Raw genomic sequence first — 19,545 nt, 5'->3', positions numbered from 1 at the left:
GGGCGTGGGGCAGCTGCGTAGGAAACTGGGATGATTTCACAGTGTTAGTGTAAAAGAAAAGTTACGTTTCCACTGTGCTTGCCAAGTGTGCATGGCCAAAAAGACGATCAGGAATTCATCAAGATTAACATGCATGTTCAGAGCTGCACAGAAGAAAACAGGGGCTGGAAGGTGGCTTGGTTTGGCTATTGCAGCCAGAGCAGATAGGATTCCCGTTACAGCTGGAATTCTCCGTTCATTTCACGGTTGCTCCACCCTTCCCCACCACCGGCTCTGTGTGGCTGTGTCTCACCTCTCCTGCCTTGGCAGCGGGGAACCTGTGCTGGATAAGGACAGCCCTGACCAACATATAGAAGCGGCCCCAGTCCTTTCCGCTCTTGGGACCGTCTTCCCTGCAGCGTGACGGGCAGTGCTAGGATCCGGCAGAAACCTTCCTTCACACCCAGCCTGGGCGGCTGGAGAGACGCCTCCCCGCAACTCCCCGAGAAGCCCCCGCTGGAGGGAGCCGGAGAGCCCCCGCCCCCGCCTGCAGGGCGCCGCGGGAGTCCCGCTCGCCGAGGCGCCCAGGGAGCTGCTCCAGCCGCCTCGCGGGAAGCAGCTGGTGCTGGAAGATGGCGAGCCGCAGCCTCCTGCCGCTTCTCCTCGGCACCCTGGGGGCTCTGTGCTGTAAGTGGCGCGTCGCTCCCCTCTCCGCCGCGGCCGGGCCCTGCTGCAGGGCAGGGCGCAGCCCCAGCCCCAGCCCCGCTGCTCCCTTTGTTCGGCCGGCTGCCGGGGCTCGCTCGCCCGCCCGCCCGCCCGGCGCAGCCCCGGGGCCGGAGCCGCTGTGTCTCCGGGGAGCCAGCCGCGGGCGGGGTTTGATCCCCCTGCTGTGCTGGGAGTCGTGGCCCTGCCTCCCTGCAAGGGGGGGAGCAGGGACGGCCCGCTCCCTCTGCAGGCTGGAGCGGGCCCCGGAGCGGGCTGCGTCCAGAGCAAAGGGATGCGGGAATTGGAAAGGATGGAGCGGGGCTTATCGCTTGGGGTGGCGGGATATCTTCTGCGCTAGTCCGTAATGCTGTTGGTCGGACCAGTTTGGGGGGCGAGGAGCTGCTGACTCCTCCAGAAGGTGGCTGGGCTCCTTTCCTTCCAACCTGTTGCTTTAAGCTTCCCCTAGGAGCTCGGTGAAGACGAGTTTGCAGTGAGGGGGACCCGCTGCTGAATGGAGAGGTGCATCGCCTTGGCCGGAGGAAGGCTATGCAGGGCTGGAAGGTACCTGGACTTCTGGCCAGCCCCCTGCATTGAGGCAGGCCACGGTACACCTAGACCATCTCTGCCAAGTGTTTGTCCAGTCTGTTCCTAAAAAACCCCTCTAATGATAGGGCTTCCACAACCACCTGTGGAAGCCCATTCCAGAGTTTAACTCCCTTTACTGTTTTTAAAAAAAGTTTTTTCCTAATATCTAACCTAAATCTCCCGTGTTGCAGATTAAACAGTTTACTACTTGTATTACCTTTAGTGAATATGGAAAACAACTGATCACTGTCCTCTTTATAATGGCCCTTAACATATTTGAAGACTGTTGTCAGGCCCTGCCCATGTCTTCTTTTCTCATGACTAAACATACCACATTATTTTAATCTTTCCTCATACATCAGGTATTCTAAACCTTTCATCATTTTTTGTTCCTCTCAAATTTTTCCAATTTGTCCACATTTTCCTTAAAGTTTGATGCTCAGAATTGAACACAGTACTCCAGCTGAGGTCTCACCACTGCTGAGTAGAGTGACACACTTATCTCCCATGTCTTATGTACACCTCAGAAAGATATTAGCCTTCTTTGCAACTGTATCACATCCTTGACTCATTCTATTTGTAGAGCCACAAATATAATTCCTGGATTCTTTTCAGAATGACTGTTGCCTAGCCAGTTATTCCTATTTTGTAGTTGTGCATTTGATTTTTCTTTCTTTCTGAAGTGTAGTACTTTGTACTTTATTGACTTTCAGACCAGTTCTCCAGTTTGTCATGGTTGTTTTTAATTCTAATTCTGTTCTCCAAAGTGCTTGCAACCCTTCCCAGCGTGGTATCATCTGCAAAATTTATAAGCATACTCTAAGTCATTAATGAAAATATTGAGTAGTACTGAACCGCAGACAGACTCCTGTGAGACCTCACTAGATATGTCTTCCCAGTTTGATAGCGAACCATTCCTAGCTACTCTTAGAGTACAACCTTTCATCCAATTGTGCATCCATCTTTTAATAATTTATTTTAGATCACATTTCCCTAGTTTGCTTATGACAATGTCATGTGGGACTATGTCAAAAGCCTTACTAAAGTCAAACTATATCACATCTACAGCTTCCCCCTCCACTTGCTAGTAATCCTGTCAAAGACGGAAGTTAACTTGGGTGCTTGTTATTTACATGGATTTGTCAAGAACAAACAAAAGCTCTTTGAGGCAAGGACTGCCTTTTCTGTGTTTGTACAGCACCTAGAACAATGTGGTTCTGGTACACGACTGGGGCTTCTAGGCACTAATGCAATAATAATAATAAATAATACCAAACCCTTGCCTGTAAAACCAACCTGTTTGCCTGCATGTTTAGGTCTCATACCGCACCTATCAATGTGGTAGCTTAAGCCTGGTCTATATTACAAAGATAGGTTGATGTAAGTCGACTTGTTTGTGCACGTGTCTCTGGCTGATGTCAGGACCCTATTATGGTGACGCAGTAAGTGTCTTACTGTGGTCAATAATGCAATACAAATATAATCTTTTCCAATACTGTGTCAGATTCTGCAGTTCTTTACCTCATGTTCCTTCAAATAGCAATTCGTGGGTGGACCTCTGAACTCTTGTGGAGTGCTATTGACTTCAGTAGAGCTTTGGATCAGGCCTCAAGTGAACAAAACTATTATTGTTTTCTTTGAGCCCAGGAGCAAAAGCCAAAATATGTATCCACCATAGAAATAAAAACAAACAGCTTCAGTACAAATGGGGGGGAACATGTACTGATAAAAACAGAGAACATATTGAAACTACTGTATGTGACCTATTAAGTAGGCTTGTTTCAAAGCTAGTTGTTCATCTGCCTCAATAAGGCAGTTTTCAGGGTGATTTTTACAAAATAAAGAAGCGGTATCAGAGCTGAAATTTTTCTATGTCTGCAGAAAGTTTTAATGTATTATGTAAAACAGAGAAACCCCAAACTTTCCCTTGCACTTTCAGAAACTTGACACCATTCTATTGACAGCATGGTTCAAACGGTAACTCTTTTTTAAAGCAAAACAGAAAAGGGAAGTAAATCAGGAAAAAAATTCCCCTGCCCAGAGTGCACACTGAATATAAACATGAGAAGTTGTAACAGTGGAAAAGAAATCTTCCGATTAACAGTGCGTAAATATGCAGCAAATTATGCCAAACATCTGATAAGAATGTATCATACATAGAATATATTTTACTGAATACCCTATAGTTTTATATCATACATTTAATTTGTTTTGCTGTCTCCAACCTCTTCTCATTTTAGTGATTAGATCTGACATCTGTTTCTGAGGTTGTGTGTGGAAATAACATTTTGAACTGAAATGTATATGTAGCAGTATCTCACTAATTCACAATGGACACCTAGAGTGAGATAATCTAGCCCGGGGTGGGCAAACTTTTTGGCCTGAGGGCCACATCTTGGTATGGAAATTGTATGACAGGCCATGAATGCTCACAAAGTTGAGGGTTGGGGTGAGGGCTCCAGCTGGGGGTGTGGGCTCTGGGGTGGGGCCAGGGATGAGGGCTTTGTTTGGGGTACCGGAGGGGGCTGCAGGCTGGGGGTGGAGCAGAGGGATTTGGTGTATGGGAAGGGGCTCTGGGCTAAGGCAGAGGGTTGGGGTGTAGGAGGGGGTACAGGCTCTGGGCTGGGGGTGTGCATTCCAGGGTGGGGCCAGAAATGGGGGGTTCAGGGTGTGGGAGGGGGCTTTGTGCTGGGGCAGGGGGTTGGGGTGCAGGGTGGGGGCTCTGAGCTGGTGCAGGGGAGGGGAGGGGTGAGGGCACCAGGTGCAGGCTCTGGGGTGGGGCTGGGGATAAGAGGTTTGGGGTGCAAGAGGGTGCCCTGGGCTGGGAATGAGGGGTTTGGAGGGCAGGAGGGGGATCAGGGCCGGGGCAGGGAGGTGGGATGTGGGAGGAGGGCAGGGGGGAAGGCTGTGAGTGGTGCTTACCTCAAGAAGCTCCTGGAAGCAGTGGCATGTCCCACTCTGGCTCCTACGTGGAGGCTTGGTGCCAGCCACGTGGCTTTGTGCGTTGCCCTGTCCGTAGGCGCTGCCCCTGCCGCTCCCATTGGCTGCAGTTCCCAGCCATTGGGAGCGGCAGAACTGGCACTTGGTTTGGGGGCAGCGTGCGGAGCCCTGTGGCTGGCTGCCCCTACCACGTAGGAGCCAGAGCGGGGACATGCCGCTGCTTCCGGGAGCCATGCTGAGCCATGGCACGCATGGAGTGGGGCAAGCCCCCGACCCCACTCCCCGACAGGAGCTCAAGGGCCAGATTAAAAGGTCTGATGGTCTGGATGCGGCCCGCAGGCCATAGTTTGCTTACCCCTGATCTAGCCTTCAGTAGCCTGAGTCAAGGTTCCCACTGCATGGGTTGGCCCCCGCAGGCCATAGTTTGCTTACCCCTGATCTAGCCTTCAGTAGCCTGAGTGAAGGTTCCCACTGCATGGGTTGGCCATCTCCTATATGAGAGTGGAGGAGAAGGAGGTCACTGCCTCTACAGTACCATCTTCCTCTTTTCCCCCACCCTCCTCCCACTACTCCCCACAGCAGAACCTCCTTGACAGGGTAAGAGATTTGCTGCTGAGGAGAGGGTGGCCAGCCAGGGATAAGGAGGGAGGGCTGTAGGCAGCATCGGAGGGAAAGTGCCTATTACTGGCTCTTCTTTTTCTCTCCCTTATAGCTACCAGGCATTGAGAAAAGACTAGTTAATTTGGTTTGTTTCACCTATATGGGAGTGGGGACTTTTTGTTTAATTCCTTATTTGATTTCTTGCCTTTCCAGTGTTTGGAGATAGAAAGCTATTTGTCTCTTTATTTAGTGATACACATTTACAGTTGTTGTTCCAAGTTAGTGCACTTTTTTGTCTTCAGATTTCCTTTTTTTTGAGGGGTGGGATGGGTAGAGGTCTGCTGATGCAGCTGTGGGTGACAATTTACATCATGTACTCTAATGGAGACCATGTGAGCTTCCTAAGCTATGAGCTACCCATTCAAAATTTAAAAGGCCTGAAAGAATCCTTGAATGAGAATGAGCTGCGTTCAAGGGATAGTTATAAGATCCAGGGGAATAAGTGCATTAATCTAGATGTGTAGTGGTAGTGATTGTGGAAAGATCCCAATCGGGGCTTTAAATTCAGCCGGAGCTGTCTGAAGCAGAGCTCCGGTAAATTTTTTAAACCTGTCGGTCTAAAGCCCTGAGCCTTCGTGTGCCCCATGGGGCTGAAGCCCAGAGCCCTGAATGGGGGTGAGGGGCTATGGGAAATACTGTATTAGAATTTAAGCCTTGGTACCAATGAATCTAAAAGTGCATCAGACCTTTTATGAAGTTTCCAAAGTCCGATCAGTCTGATATTTTTTGCTCAGGTTGGTGTAAATCAGGATGAACTGTATTGAAGTGAATGGAGTTTCATTGGTGAAACTGACAGGAAAATCAGGCCCTGTATGTCCCTATGAGGACTTTACAAAGGCAGTATAGTGTCTTTGGCAAATGTTACAATGCACTATTCTGACCCACCTAATTCAATTCTGAGTAAGTTCAAAACACATATTCCTAGTTCTTGGAAAGCCCTAGTGCAGTAGTTCCCAAACTAGGGACGCCGCTTGTTCAGGGAAAGCCCCTGGCGAGCCGGACAAGTTTGTTTACCTGCCGCGTCCGCAGGTTCAGCCGATCGCAGCTCCCAGTGGCCGTGGTTCGCCGCTCCAGGCCAATGGGGGCTGCGGGAAGCAGCTGCCAGCACGTCCCTCAGCCCATGCCACTTCCTGCAGCTCCCATTGGCCAAGAGTGGTGAACCGCGGCCACTGGGAGCTGCGATCGGCCAAACCTGCAGATGTGGCAGGTAAACAGACCAGCCCGGCTTGCCAGGGGCTTTTCCTGAATAAGTGGCGCCCCTAGTTTGGGAACCACTGCCCTAGTGCAAAGGACCATTTTCAAGAATCTTTGAATAAGCCAAATATGGAGTTTTTGTGCCAAAACATCTTGGAGATAAAATATGACACAAAAACATAAGAATTCATGAAAGATTATTTATACCTATTTTCCAATATCCATATCTCAAACAAATTGTCTCATTCACCTAAAATTTGCCAAGAAATATCTCATAGGGTCACACATGCAAAACTTTGAATTATAAACAGCAATGGCATAGTATTAACCAGGGGTGGTTTTACCAGGTAAAAGCATAGGTTTTTTACCAACCTGGGAAAAAACTAGTTTGTCCCAGTGTAAGGCATTCTCTATTTTAAAAACTGTTTGTTTAATGCACACCATATTGCACTTAGTTGTAATTACATGTCCGAATTGTGGTTACATAAGGCAGTAGACTTGAAGATTAACTTAGGATTGTACAAATAAAAACTAAAACTGTTGTGGGCATAATACTAATATGTGTAACTATAATACTGAATGTCGGAATACCCTTTGGCTTGAGATTTTCTCAAGGAAGTTGTACACGTCATGACTCAAGTTTCAGTTTTCAATATTATATGAGCAAAAGTTGAAAGCATTTGATTATATGAAAACAACAATGCAGAGTTGTGGGCTAGAAGCATGCAGAGCTGCAGACTACCAGTCCAGGTCCATTTGGCCAAGCAGCATTCTGTATCATAAGACTAACTTTGATTTAGTGGGTAGACTGCGCCCATTTCTCATTTTGAATTGATTCATTCTGTGCTTGCTGAACACTGATGCAGTTGCACCCCCAGTTCTATGAAGTCACATGGAATATCAGCACTGGAACATCAGATTTTTCTACCATGTTACAGGAGAAGCATTTGCCTTAATAGTGGATGAAAAATTGATCTCTAGTATGGAGCTCCTTCTGCTAGAAATGCAATTAAATATGGCAGAAAGTCAAGATTTTTGCTGAGCAACCACTGACTTCCAGTTTCTTCTTCTTCAGCTGACAATTCCTTTCTTGCATACTTTGGATAAGGGAAGTTGGCCAACATGTGTACAGGAGTAATTGCCTCAGGAACTCTTTTATACTTTTGCTTTGTGTGGTGCAAGATCTCCACTTATCAGAAAATACATACAACATCAACTATTGATGTGTCCCTTTTGGAGTATGTCAAGTGCCACAACAACCAGTTTCAATTGACTGATCAAGTTCTTTGCTTCTCAGTAAATCCCTTGATTATTAATTATATTGACCACTCTATCTTCAAGTTCTACATCATGATGGCTCACAATCCTGAGACAATGTGGCTGACTTTTAACATACATTTCCAGGCATGTTGTTTGACTGGTCCATCATGTGTCACCAGGGATTTGCGGTTTTACAGATCCTTAGCATTCTTTTAATGAGGCTCCAGGCTGATGGTGAATATGGAAATACTTTTGTAAATCTACATGTTTCATCAAAGGACTTGGTGTAAGGTCTTGTCAAGTGAAATTAGCCAACGTGATGCACATCTATATGTAACCAAATTGTTGATATCTTGTTCCAACTCACTTCTCACACTTTTTGCATCTTTCCCCCATTGTCTGTCAGGTAACTCTTAATAACCACAACTATACGGGTCATTTGCTAATGCCTTGACTTCCCCTGACACTGAAACACAGTACTTTTCAGTCTTATTGCTTCCAGTGTCAACCGCTGATACGTAAACGTCATTTTTCTCTAACTCCCTGGTTCTCTAACTTTTGTACTGGTGACCCCTTTCACATAGCAAGCCTCTGAGTGCGACTCCCCCGCCTTTATACATTAAAAACACTTTTTAATATATTTAACACCATTATAAATGCTGGAGTCAAAGAAGGGTTTAGGGTGGAGGCTGACAGCTCACGACCCCCCATGTAATAACCTCATGAACCCCAGTTTGAGAACCCCTGTTCTAACTGCACCCAGTTCATTGGAGTAACGTGCACAGCCATCTTGTGTTAATGTAACTGCTTTTCCATGTAATTTGTTGCATGCTTCTACCCTCAAGCTATCAGTGACTGCATCTAACAGTTCACCAGCTATTTGCTTTTGATTGGGTGCTTTGTAATCTGGCCCTCAGTAGCTAATCCATTGCTTGAAAATTTGCATGTTCAGTAACAGAAAAGGAAATATTACAGCCATATTTTTTTTTCCAAATTTCAAGCCTAGCTTTTTGTTTCAATTCTGGAGTTCTTTTTGTTGCAAACATTTTTGGTTGAAAAACCGTGATGCTTCCTCCTGGTTCGTGGCTGACCTGGATCTGATTTTCCTTTGATGTACCTGGCAATGCAGTATTATTATATCAGTACCTTCATCCTCAATCTGATGCCAGTACTCACATACATTTAGCTGAAACCAGTGATTGTTTTGTCTGTTTTTTCAACTGTACTTTGCAAAATGTCTTCTCATACGGTCTGCCTTCCAAATCACTTTTTCTTTTCAATTTCTGCATCTAAGACTCTCTCTCTTGCCATTTTCATGAATTTTCTCAATATCCATTAATTGAGTCAAGTGGTCTTGCCCCTTTCCTCATACTGAAATATTTTGACTTGAATCCCTGTGCTCCCAGAGTTCAGCTGCACACCAGATCAGGAGACAGAGGACTGGACTGGATAGTTAGTTTGGGAGCGTACCACAAAGACTTCAACTTCAGAATCTGGGAATTCACCATCTTTATTTGCTAAACAAAAATAAAATTTGCATTCCTAAAGAGAAGGAGAATTCCCAGCTTCAAAAATTTCAGTTTCTGTTTGGCGTAGCCAAGTCAATAGCATAAACATTAGGTTGAGGCTTGGTTTGTTTAATTTTATTTCCTTTAATTAAAATTACAGACAACATAACTGCAAAACTATTATCAAATTGCTAAATGTTTTTCAGTAATTTTCATTACTATAGTCCTAATTTTATTCTTTGTGGTTTCCTGGTTTAAACAGGTATTTATCAACACCCTGTCCAAAACTAGTTTTTCCTAGGAAATTGCCAACCGTGCCTATAAAGGATGCAAAGATGTGCGTGAGGAAAATCAGACTTATAAATCGGGCTCTATACCAGAGGTAGGCAAACTATGGCCCGCGGGCCACATCCAGCCTGCGGGACTGTTCTGCCTGGCCCCTGAGCTCCTGGCCCAGGAGGCTAGCCCCCGGTCCCTCCCCCACTACTCCCCCTCCCTTGCAGCCTCAGCTCACTGCACTGCTGGCGCAATGCTCTGGGCAGCAGGGCTGCGAGCTCCTGGGGCAGTGCAGCTGCAGAGCCCAGCCTGACCCGGTGCTCTGCGCTGCGCGGTGCGTGGCTGGCTCAAGCCGGGCTGCGCGGCTCCCTGTCCTGGTGCAGCCACGCCGCCAGCCACTGGTGCTCCAGGCAGCGCAGTAAGGGGGCAGAGAGTGGGGGAAGAGGGTTGGATAGAGGCCAGGGGAATTCAGGGAGTGGTCAGGAGCCAGGGGTGTGGACAGGGGTCGGGACGGTCAGAGGGCGAGGAACAGGGGGGTTGCATGGGGGCAGGAGTTCCGGGGGCGGTCAGGGGACAGGGAGAAGGGGTGGTTGGATGGGGCAGAGGTCCCTGGGGGCGGCACTCAGGAAGGAGTGGGGGGTTGGAATGGGGCGGTGGAGGGCAGTTAGGGGCGGGGGTCTGGGGGCGGTCAGGGAGAAGAGGTGGTTGGATGGGTCAGGGGTCCTGGGGGGGCAGTCAGGAAGGAGAGGAGGGGTTGGATGGGTGGCAGTGGGCAGTTAGGGGTGGGGGGCCCGGGGGCGGTCAGGGGACAGAGAGTGGGGGGGAGGGAGTGGATGGGGGGAGTCCTGGGGGGGGGCGAGAAGCAGGTAGGGGGTGGGGGCTGGGCCATGCCTGGCTGTTTGGGGAGGCACAGCCTCCCGTAACTCGCCCTCCAGACAATTTCTGACACCCGATGCGGCCCTCAGGCCAAAAAGTTTGTCCGCCCCTGCTCTATACTGTCTATAATTCTGTGGCCATGGAAGCGATGGCAGAATATGCCTTTTGCTTCAGGACATAACATTTTTATTTAGAATGAAATTAATCTGGCTCCTGTCCAGATTTATTAGTGGAGAGAAGTTAAGCCTGATCTAAACACAGGGAGGTTTTGTGTGCCAGGATAATTATTTTGGTTAGGGCTGTGACTTCTTTTTGTTTCTACTAAAATAGTTATACCATTATAAGACCTAGTGTGGGCACAATTATATTGTTATAAAGGTTCTTAAACTCTTGCAGCCCACGCCTGAGTTATACTACAAAGTTAGGTCAATGGAAGTCACCTGACATTGACCTAGTTGTGTATGTGTATACACTTAAATATGTCTCCCACTGATGTAAGCTCTCTGTTATGCCAACATAGTAACACCGTCTTCCTGAGTGGCGTTGAGCCATGGTCGATGTATTGAGGTCAGTGCTGCATGAATGCAGATGTTGTGTTGCCTGTGTCAACCCTAACAGTCCTCCAGAAGCTGTCCCACAAAGGCCAACACTGACTGCTGTGGTCACAATTGTGAACTCCACTGCCCAGGGGTCACAGAGACCAGAAGCCCTACCCTTTTAAAACCCTGCAAATTTTTGATATGCCCTTTTCCTGATTGTCCATCTTGGCACACCTAGCAGCTCTTCACCGTTATGTGCAACTGCCCAGCTGACCATTCCAGCTACGTGTTCCAAGTGCACTCCAGACTAGAGTAGACAAGAGGTATTGGATCTCCTGGACCTGTGAGGGGAAAAACACCGTGCAAGCACAGCTACAGACCACGCACAAAAATGTGGACATCTACGATTGGATTGCATGGGGGATGCAGGAGAAGGGGTATGGCAGAGATCAGCAGCAGTGCTGAATGAAAGTGAAGGAGCTGCGGCAGGCATATCAGAAGGCCAGGGAGGACAACAGTTGATCCAGTGCTGAGCTACAGACCTGCCACTTTTACAAAAAGCTGCATGCCATCTTGGTGAAGACACCGCCACCGCTCCACACACCACTATGGATACCTCCGAGGAGCCTGAGTCACAGGCTCCTGGCATGAACAGCAAGGTGATGGGGGACATGTGACTGGGGGAGCCAGCTGTACCACAAGCCAGGACCTGTTTGAGACTCCACTGCAGTCCAGTCAGTCCTGGCAATCAATCACAGATGAGCCCAATGCAGGGGAAGGGACCTCAGGTAAATGTGTAAATGTATCTCCCATTACAGTGATGGCATCCCCAACTTACCAGGATACAGCTAGTGACTTTGAGTTAATTATATGTAGTAGAAGAGGCAGCAGTACAACAAAGAGAGACAGAGAGAGAGTTGCTATCTACTTTTCATTCCCCTATAGATTTTAGGCAGGGGGGCCATATGGAGCAGCTTCTGTGTACAGGGATGTCCCTTGAATCCGCCTGAGAGCTCTGGAGGAAATGTTTTCATGGTGGTACTCTGCAGTCTTCTCCCAAAGGTTTAGACTCCTTTTCCTTCCTCTAGGGTAGGAAACTTTCCCATGTCAGTGGGTGATATACTTCAAAGTCACCTGTTGAATTTACAGGCTAGCAGCATGTGGGCCCAGGTGGCTTTGGGATGCCAGCAGCAGTTGTGCTCTCTGCCATTGTTATTCTCAGGAGTGAGAGATCAGCTAAAATCACCACTGCCTGTGGAAAATGGTGCCTGTATTTAACCCCATTGTCCTGTACTCATGGTTTCATGCAACTGAGCAATTCTCTCGTCATTTCCTTCACCTCTGGCAGGCCATACTCACCATGGCCGGTGGTGTGAATGGCATTGTGCACAAGCATGCTGAAGCAGAAGTGTCAATAAGCATGTTTTGTTTAAAACTTTAGGGATGCAAGGGACAGGCGTTCTGAATCTTATGTTTTTTGCTTTCCAGTAGGACTATATTGACAATGTAAAATGTGTGTTTTATCTGTAACTGCTGCCATTGTGGCCTTGAGGGTCTCCCCCTCCACACCCATGGAATGCCTGAGCCAGATAAGGAGCTAAAAGAAGAGGACTTGGGACGACCTGTTCAGTGAGGTCCTGCAAGCCAGTGCTGCATCAGCCCATGAACAGAGGGCCTTGAGGATGTATATTGCAGACTGTATGAAGAGGGAAACGGGAGACAGGCCCAGGAATGTGTGGGCCCCTTACTGAATGAGGGAGGCAACCTAGTGACAGAGGATGTGGAAAAAGCTAATGTACTCAATGCTTTTTTTGCCTCTGTTTTCACTAATAAGGTCAGCTCCCAGACTGCTGCGCTGGGCATCACAAAATGGGAAAGAGATGGCCAGCCCTCTGTGGAGATCGAGGTGGTTAGGGACTATTTAGAAAAGCTGGACGTGCACAAGTCCATGGGGCCGGACGAGTTGCATCCGAGAGTGCTGAAGGAATTGGCGGCTGTGATTGCAGAGCCATTGGCCATTATCTTTGAAAACTCGTGGCGAACTGGGGAAGTCCCGGATGACTGGAAAAAGGCTAATGTAGTGCCAATCTTTAAAAAAGGGAAGCAGGAGGATCCTGGGAACTACAGGCCAGTCAGCCTCACCTCAGTCCCTGGAAAAATAATGGAGAAGGTCCTCAAAGAATCAATCCTGAAGCACTTGCATGAGAGGAAAGTGATCAGGAACAGCCAGCATGGATTCACCAAGGGAAGGTCATGCCTGACTAATCTAATCGCCTTTTATGATGAGATTACTGGTTCTGTGGATGAAGGGAAAGCAGTGGATGTATTGTTTCTTGACTTTAGCAAAGCTTTTGACACGGTCTCCCACAGTATTCTTGTCAGCAAGTTAAGGAAGTATGGGCTGGATGAATGCACTATAAGGTGGGTAGAAAGCTGGCTAGATTGTCGGGCTCAACGGGTAGTGATCAATGGCTCCATGTCTAGTTGGCAGCCGGTATCAAGTGGAGTGCCCCAAGGGTCGGTCCTGGGGCCGGTTTTGTTCAATATCTTCATAAATGATCTGGAGGATGGTGTGGATTGCACTCTCAGCAAATTTGCGGATGATACTAAACTGGGAGGAGTGGTAGATACGCTGGAGGGGAGGGATAGGATACAGAAGGACCTAGACAAATTGGAGGATTGGGCCAAAAGAAATCTGATGAGGTTCAATAAGGATAAGTGCAGGGTCCTGCATTTAGGATGGAAGAACCCAATGCACAGCTACAGACTAGGGACCGAATGGCTAGGCAGCAGTTCTGCGGAAAAGGACCTAGGGGTGACAGTGGACGAGAAGCTGGATATGAGTCAGCAGTGTGCCCTTGTTGCCAAGAAGGCCAATGGCATTTTGGGATGTATAAGTAGGGGCACAGCAAGCAGATCGAGGGACGTGATCGTTCCCCTCTATTCGACATTGGTGAGGCCTCATCTGGAGTACTGTGTCCAGTTTTGGGCCCCACACTTCAAGAAGGATGTGGATAAATTGGAGAGAGTCCAGCGAAGGGCAACAAAAATGATTAGGGGACTGGAGCACATTATTTATGAGGAGAGGCTGAGTGAGCTGGGATTGTTTAGCCTGCAGAAGAGAAGAATGAGGGGGGATTTGATAGCTGCTTTCAACTACCTGAAAGGGGGTTCCAAAGAGGATGGCTCTAGACTGTTCTCAATGGTAGCAGATGACAGAACGAGGAGTAATGGTCTCAAGTTGCAGTGGGGGAGGTTTAGATTGGATATTAGGAAAAACTTTTTCACTAAGAGGGTGGTGAAACACTGGAATGCGTTACCTAGGGAGGTGGTAGAATCTCCTTCCTTAGAGGTTTTTAAGGTCAGGCTTGACAAAGCCCTTGCTGGGATGATTTAACTGGGAATTGGTCCTGCTTCAAGCAGGGGGTTGGACTAGATGACCTTCTGGGGTCCCTTCCAACCCTGATATTCTATGATTCTATGAATGAGAGAGGGGAGTACATTAGGACATAATGGGGCTTTTCTAGCAGCAAACACAGATGTTACAAGTTCAACAATCCCAGGCTCACCTTCCTTTGCATTCCATGGAGAACTCCAGTATAGCACTTCCCTATACCCCCTGACAGTGTTCCATGTGGCATCTGGGGCTGCATCCCTACCCCTACCATTCCATATCGAGGAACATGAAGGTCAATCAAAGCTTTACATGCATGGACCCTTGAGAGCCACTGCTGATATATATGTAAGCTAAAATGGACATGAATGTTCCTTCCTCTTCTTTAAGATTCTCATGTATTTTGCTTTTAACTTGCACAAAATTTTTTAGAGAGTTTTTGTTACTCATCTTTATTTGTTCACAACATGTGCCTCACTTGTTGTACACAGTGACACAACAGATCGGATCAGTGACAAACACAGTGTAATAGTCATAAATATATAGCAAGCATCAGTGTTCTGTTCACAGATGTGCATGAAGCACCACACAATTCCTAACAGGTCCCCAAAACATCAGGGTCAGGTAGAGCATAGTACACCACACTGCATTACTATGGCTCACGGTTAAAGTGCTCTTTCACAGCCTCCCTGAGCTGTATAGCTCTGCATTGATCTCTTCTGATAGTCCTTGTGTCTGGCTGTCCAAACTCAGCAGACAGCTGCTCCATCTCCGCTTTCCACCACAGTGGCAACATTTCCTTCTTTGCTTCACATTTGCTTCATATATTTGCAAATATATGTTGCAGGACACAGCAGACAGCTATAACTGTTAGGATATGTCTCTAACTGAGATCCAACCTTGTCAGTAAACAATGCCAGCTTCCCTTCAGTCTACTAAGAGCACATTCAACTGTCATTCTGCATCTGCTGAGCTGATAGTTGGATCTTTCCTTGGTGCTGTCAAAGTGGTTACTGGCGTACAGCTTCATGAGCCAGGGGAGCAAAGGGAAGACCGGGCAACCAGGATCGCTAGTGGCATTTCAACATTGCCAATGGTAATCTGCCAGTTGAAGAAAAAAAGTCCCTGGTTGTAGCTTTCTGAACAGATGTGAGCGTCATGCACCTTCCCCGACCACTGAACACTGATGTCAGTGAAGCATCCTGGGTGGTCCATCAGACCTTGCGTAGCCACAGAAAAATAGCTCTTTCTGTTGATGTACTCTGTGCGGAGGTCGTTTGGTGCCAAAACAGGGATGTGTCTGCTGTCTATCACTTCACCACAGTTCAGGAACCCCCCTTGCTGCAGATTCATCCATTATGTCCTGCACATTACCGAGAGTCGCAGTCCTGTGTAGCAGGAGGCAATTAATGGCCCTGTACACTTGCATGACAGCAGCCCTGAGAGTGGATTTTCCAACTGCAAGATGACTTCCCACTGCCTGGTAGCAACCTGGAGTTGCAAGTTTCCACAGTGCAATCACCACTCGTGCCTCCACTGTCCATGCAGCTCTCATGCTGGTGTTCCTGCGCTGGATGGCTGGGGTGAGCTCAGCACACAGATTCAGGAATGTGGCCTTGTGCATCCAAAAGTTCTGCAGCCACTGCTTGTCATCCCACACCTGCATTGTTACGTGATTCCCCCTCAGTCAGTGCTTGTTTCTCAGACCCAGAAGCAGCACTCCACTGTTTGCAGCTGCTCCATGAATGCCACCGACAATCTTGAATTGTGTTCCACAGCAATCTGACCTCCAGGAGATTGTCCTATTCCCTGCTGCTCTTCTTGCAGCTCTGCAAATACCAGAGGTCTGTGCGTCCCATGTTTTAAACGCACATGACAGTAGGGCAGAGCTGTACAAACTCCATGCTTCTGTCAGAGATAACAAACAAGAAGTCCCATGCAGGTTTGTGGGATTTTCAAAATAGTCATGGAAATTATGGGATAGAGATAGCATTTTGGGGTGGAGGAAGTTGCACGATAGGAACTTGAGTCCAAGGTCCCAGGGTTAACTCATGTGGCTCTTTGGTCCACCATGCATTGCCATAAGTTCCCAAAAGATAGTGCACGGGACTGTGGTGAGTTGCACATTGGGATATCTACCATGGTGCACCACACTAGGCATCAAAACAAGCTCTCTTGGTGAGTATGCAGAGCACCGATGCAAGGAGCCAAGTGTGCAAGCGCACAAGTGATAGACTAAATGTGGCAGCTTCATGCTGACGTAACTTGTGTCGGCAAAAGTTTGTAGTATAGATATGCCCTCATTCTCTTTCCTGTGCAGGTACTGACATCCTACTAAGGATCTGGCGCACATACTCTGTGACCTGGCTTAAATGACGCAATCTATGAGAAAAATATATGAGCAACTGAAACTCTTTTTATTTATTGCAACAATTCTATCAGGAGTTTTGTCCCCACAAAATTTTGAGAATGTTTTGAATAAACTACTGTTTTTTTTCTTGAGCAGGATGATACAAAGTGTTTCCTAGAAGCAAAGCTCACCTCTTTATGGCAGGGAAATAAGTTTTGAAAATCATTAGTATTTTATTCTGAACTCATTCCTCACAGAAATGTTGGAAGTTTAGTGTGTAAGAATAAATGTCTTCCCTCTTTCTTCATTTTAGTTTTTGCTTTAATAATTATTCCCCAATAAGAAACATTTGTTGATTTCACACACATCCAGTAGAAGATTTATGATAGCTGCTTTTGTTGACATCCTTTCAGTTTGGATGCATTGGCCAACATGAAAGGTAGTAGAAATTCTAGTTTGTATTTTCATTATAGTCCTGTCACCTTAATATCATGTCCTGAAAGGAATATCTTGCCCTGCAGGAGGAATTCTGTTGAATAATGTTGCATTCCTGTTTAGAACCACCTACCAAAGCGTGTTCTTCCTTCTGGAGAGGTGGAATTTTAAAGCTGTAAGAGTTACAATGAGTGAAATAGTTATTTAAAGTGAGACTGTTGGCCAGGTTAACCTATTCTGGGGGAAAAACTTACAAGAGAAATCTCTGTGAGGATCCCTCAGTTCTGCTGGAGAAGCACAGTTTCCTTTCTCCTCTCTGTGCTTTGCTGTATAGACTGCAAGACCATACCCCACACCTCCATCCCCAAAAACCTCCACTGAACCCCAGGGATCTGAGAGTATCCTGGCATTTCGTCTGGAAGTCAGGGCCACCTGCATAGAGGTCTGCTCAAATTCTGTGCCCCCACCATGACCTGTCCTGCTCCCCAGTCCAAGGGAATCCCTGCCCTGGAGGTGGTTCAACAGAAAAGGTAACAACACAGCCCCTAGCTATGTTATCTCAGTAAGCTATCCCCTGTACAGAAGAGAGAGAATGTGCGTGTCCTATTGGTCCCAGTCCAACATCTGCCTTCCCCTGCTCAGATCTCTGGCCCTACAGAGGTGGCTGACCCCATTGCCTACTGTGGATAGATCTGGAGATGGTAGAGCCATGCATAGTAGGAACCCTCTGCATGCAAATCTCTGTAATACAGTTTCACCTCCAGCCCCCTTGTGTCTGAGGCATAGGCACAAGGGGACAGAATTAAGGCTGAATGTTCAACCCTCACTTTTGCAGTTTCCTTACCCTGAGAGCTCGTTTGTTTTCTGCCCACTTTTAATGTTGCAATAACACATGCTTTTTGTTGGTGCAAGGAATACGTATTATGTTAATTCTAGCTGTTTTCTTTCAGACTCTGCATCTTACTTATGTCAAATCTACTAAAGAATATATTTTTTAAATCTTTTAAAAATATACAGTATGTTTATATATGGCTTCCTCTCTGGATCCTACTGAGAATTAGCTTCTTGGTATGCCCCAGTTCAGTGAGACAGGACCCTCTGCAGTGTGTGAGATATTCTAGTTATAGAAACCATACATAATTCCCTTTTAGAACTAATTTAAAAATTGCCTTTTATTTCCTAGAACTATATCTTATCTTTTAGGATCAGATAGATCCATATAACCTCGTATGCTATCATACTTCCTGCTGACACATACAGTCTCTTTAGTGGTAATATAGATTGAATTTTCCTTGTGAGAGATGAATTTTGAGACCAGTTCTTTAGCCCTGAGCTAGGCTGTCTATTTAGTGTGACTGACTGACCTGCAGAAAGATTTAGCATGATGGAATTGCAGGGCATATTATATAAAATAAGTAAATCCCAACCCTAATCTAATAACCTTTCATCTCTCTTTCAAACCAGAACAATATCCACTAAACAAGAGCCTGTCCATCCACTTTCACCGGATTCTGTCTCTCAAATCAGTGAGCCATTTTAGAAACTCCTTTTTTTTTTTTTTAACACGAAGCGGGGAGGTTTTATTTGGCCTGGTTCCCTAACAAACAGATAAGTCCTGTTTAACACGCTTATCTAAAGGAAAACAAAAATACATTCAGAATGGCAACTGTTCACACAGTCCATGAAGCTGTTTTTTACTGACAGCAACTGACACATCATTTATGTCTGTTATGGGAGACCATCTGTATATGCCAAGGCTGTATGGAATGCTTAGTGAAGATCTATTCTGAAAAGTTGCTATAGCAGAAATAGAATCATCTTTAATGAGTAGATCTGCTACTCATCTAAGATCTGCTTAATATAGTGAAAGAATTAAGAGTTTTTTCCCTCCCTGACAATCTTGTGGAACAGACACAGATTTGGGAGAGATGACTTACACATCAATAAAATTAATAACAAAGTTCCAGTGTCGTGTCTTCATGATGAATTGTTTTTAATTTTAACTGATCAAATTTGATATGCAAATTGAAAGACAATAAATGCAGCTTTTTTCTCCCCAAGATTCATTTTTCAGAGGGAATCTGAATTTTTAAGGTTTACTTCCTGATTCAGAGTTCTGCCTTTTGGAATTTCATTTCCATCCTATGTAACAAGACACTTTTGGTTCTAGCAGTGTAATTCTGGAAAAGAGACTGCTTTTTTTGTCTCCCTACTGGTTAGCATTGCAGACCTCCTTGTGTGGTAATCTCCGTCACAAAAAGCTTGGTTCAGAAATCATGATCTTTATAATCAAGCCAGTTAAATAATTTACTTCCTCTGTCTTACTCTGTTGTACACCTGCTGGGTCTTATTTGAGACAAGGGAAGGCTAAGTGAGTTTACCAGTTAACTTTACGATCAGTGGTCCAGTTCATTTGTTTTCGATTTATACAATAGTTGCTTTGAGGGCAGAGAGAGAAGAAATAGCACTTCAAGACAATTCAAGATAATATAGTAACCACAGTAGTTGTTGATCCATTAGTGAGGTTGTATGTTAAGTAGAACTAAAAATAAAAAGTGTGTGTGTGGGGGTCCATTTCTCCCCACTTGCATCAATTTATTGACTAACTTACAGATTAAGAAACCTGGGTCATCCTGTAGCCCCTCTCTCATCCATTCCATTCGTTTTTCTTTACTTGTTGTCTGTCCTTGTATACTTGATCCTCACAGATTTTACAATCTGCCTTTTTATTCCATGTTTGTACAGTGACTACCACAATAGGTCCCCATCCCTAACTGGAGCTTCTGCCTGCTCCTTTAACACAAATTTTTAATAATAATAGCAGTGTCATCTGAAACTGGGATA

The 19,545-nt window shown here is 46.3% G+C and overlaps 1 protein-coding gene across 1 annotated transcript in view; it reads left to right on the top strand.

Annotated features, from left to right (window-relative positions):
- The first annotated feature begins 477 nt into the window (after positions 1–477).
- The window catches only part of JAM2 (junctional adhesion molecule 2), a 63,023-nt gene continuing 43,955 nt past the window's right edge, over positions 478–19,545 (top strand). Inside the window, exon 1 of the mRNA XM_084651080.1 lies at positions 478–666. Coding sequence (XP_084507206.1) covers positions 612–666 — 55 coding nt within the window. The 5' untranslated portion in view covers positions 478–611. The remainder of the gene's footprint in view (positions 667–19,545) is intronic.

The sequence above is a fragment of the Lepidochelys olivacea genome, assembly GCF_965140295.1.
Source record: "Lepidochelys olivacea isolate rLepOli2 genome assembly, chromosome: 1".
NCBI classification, from domain to species: domain Eukaryota; kingdom Metazoa; phylum Chordata; order Testudines; family Cheloniidae; genus Lepidochelys; species Lepidochelys olivacea.
The sequence above is the reverse complement of the archived record's forward strand: the minus strand, read 5'-3'. Positions and strand labels throughout refer to the sequence as shown.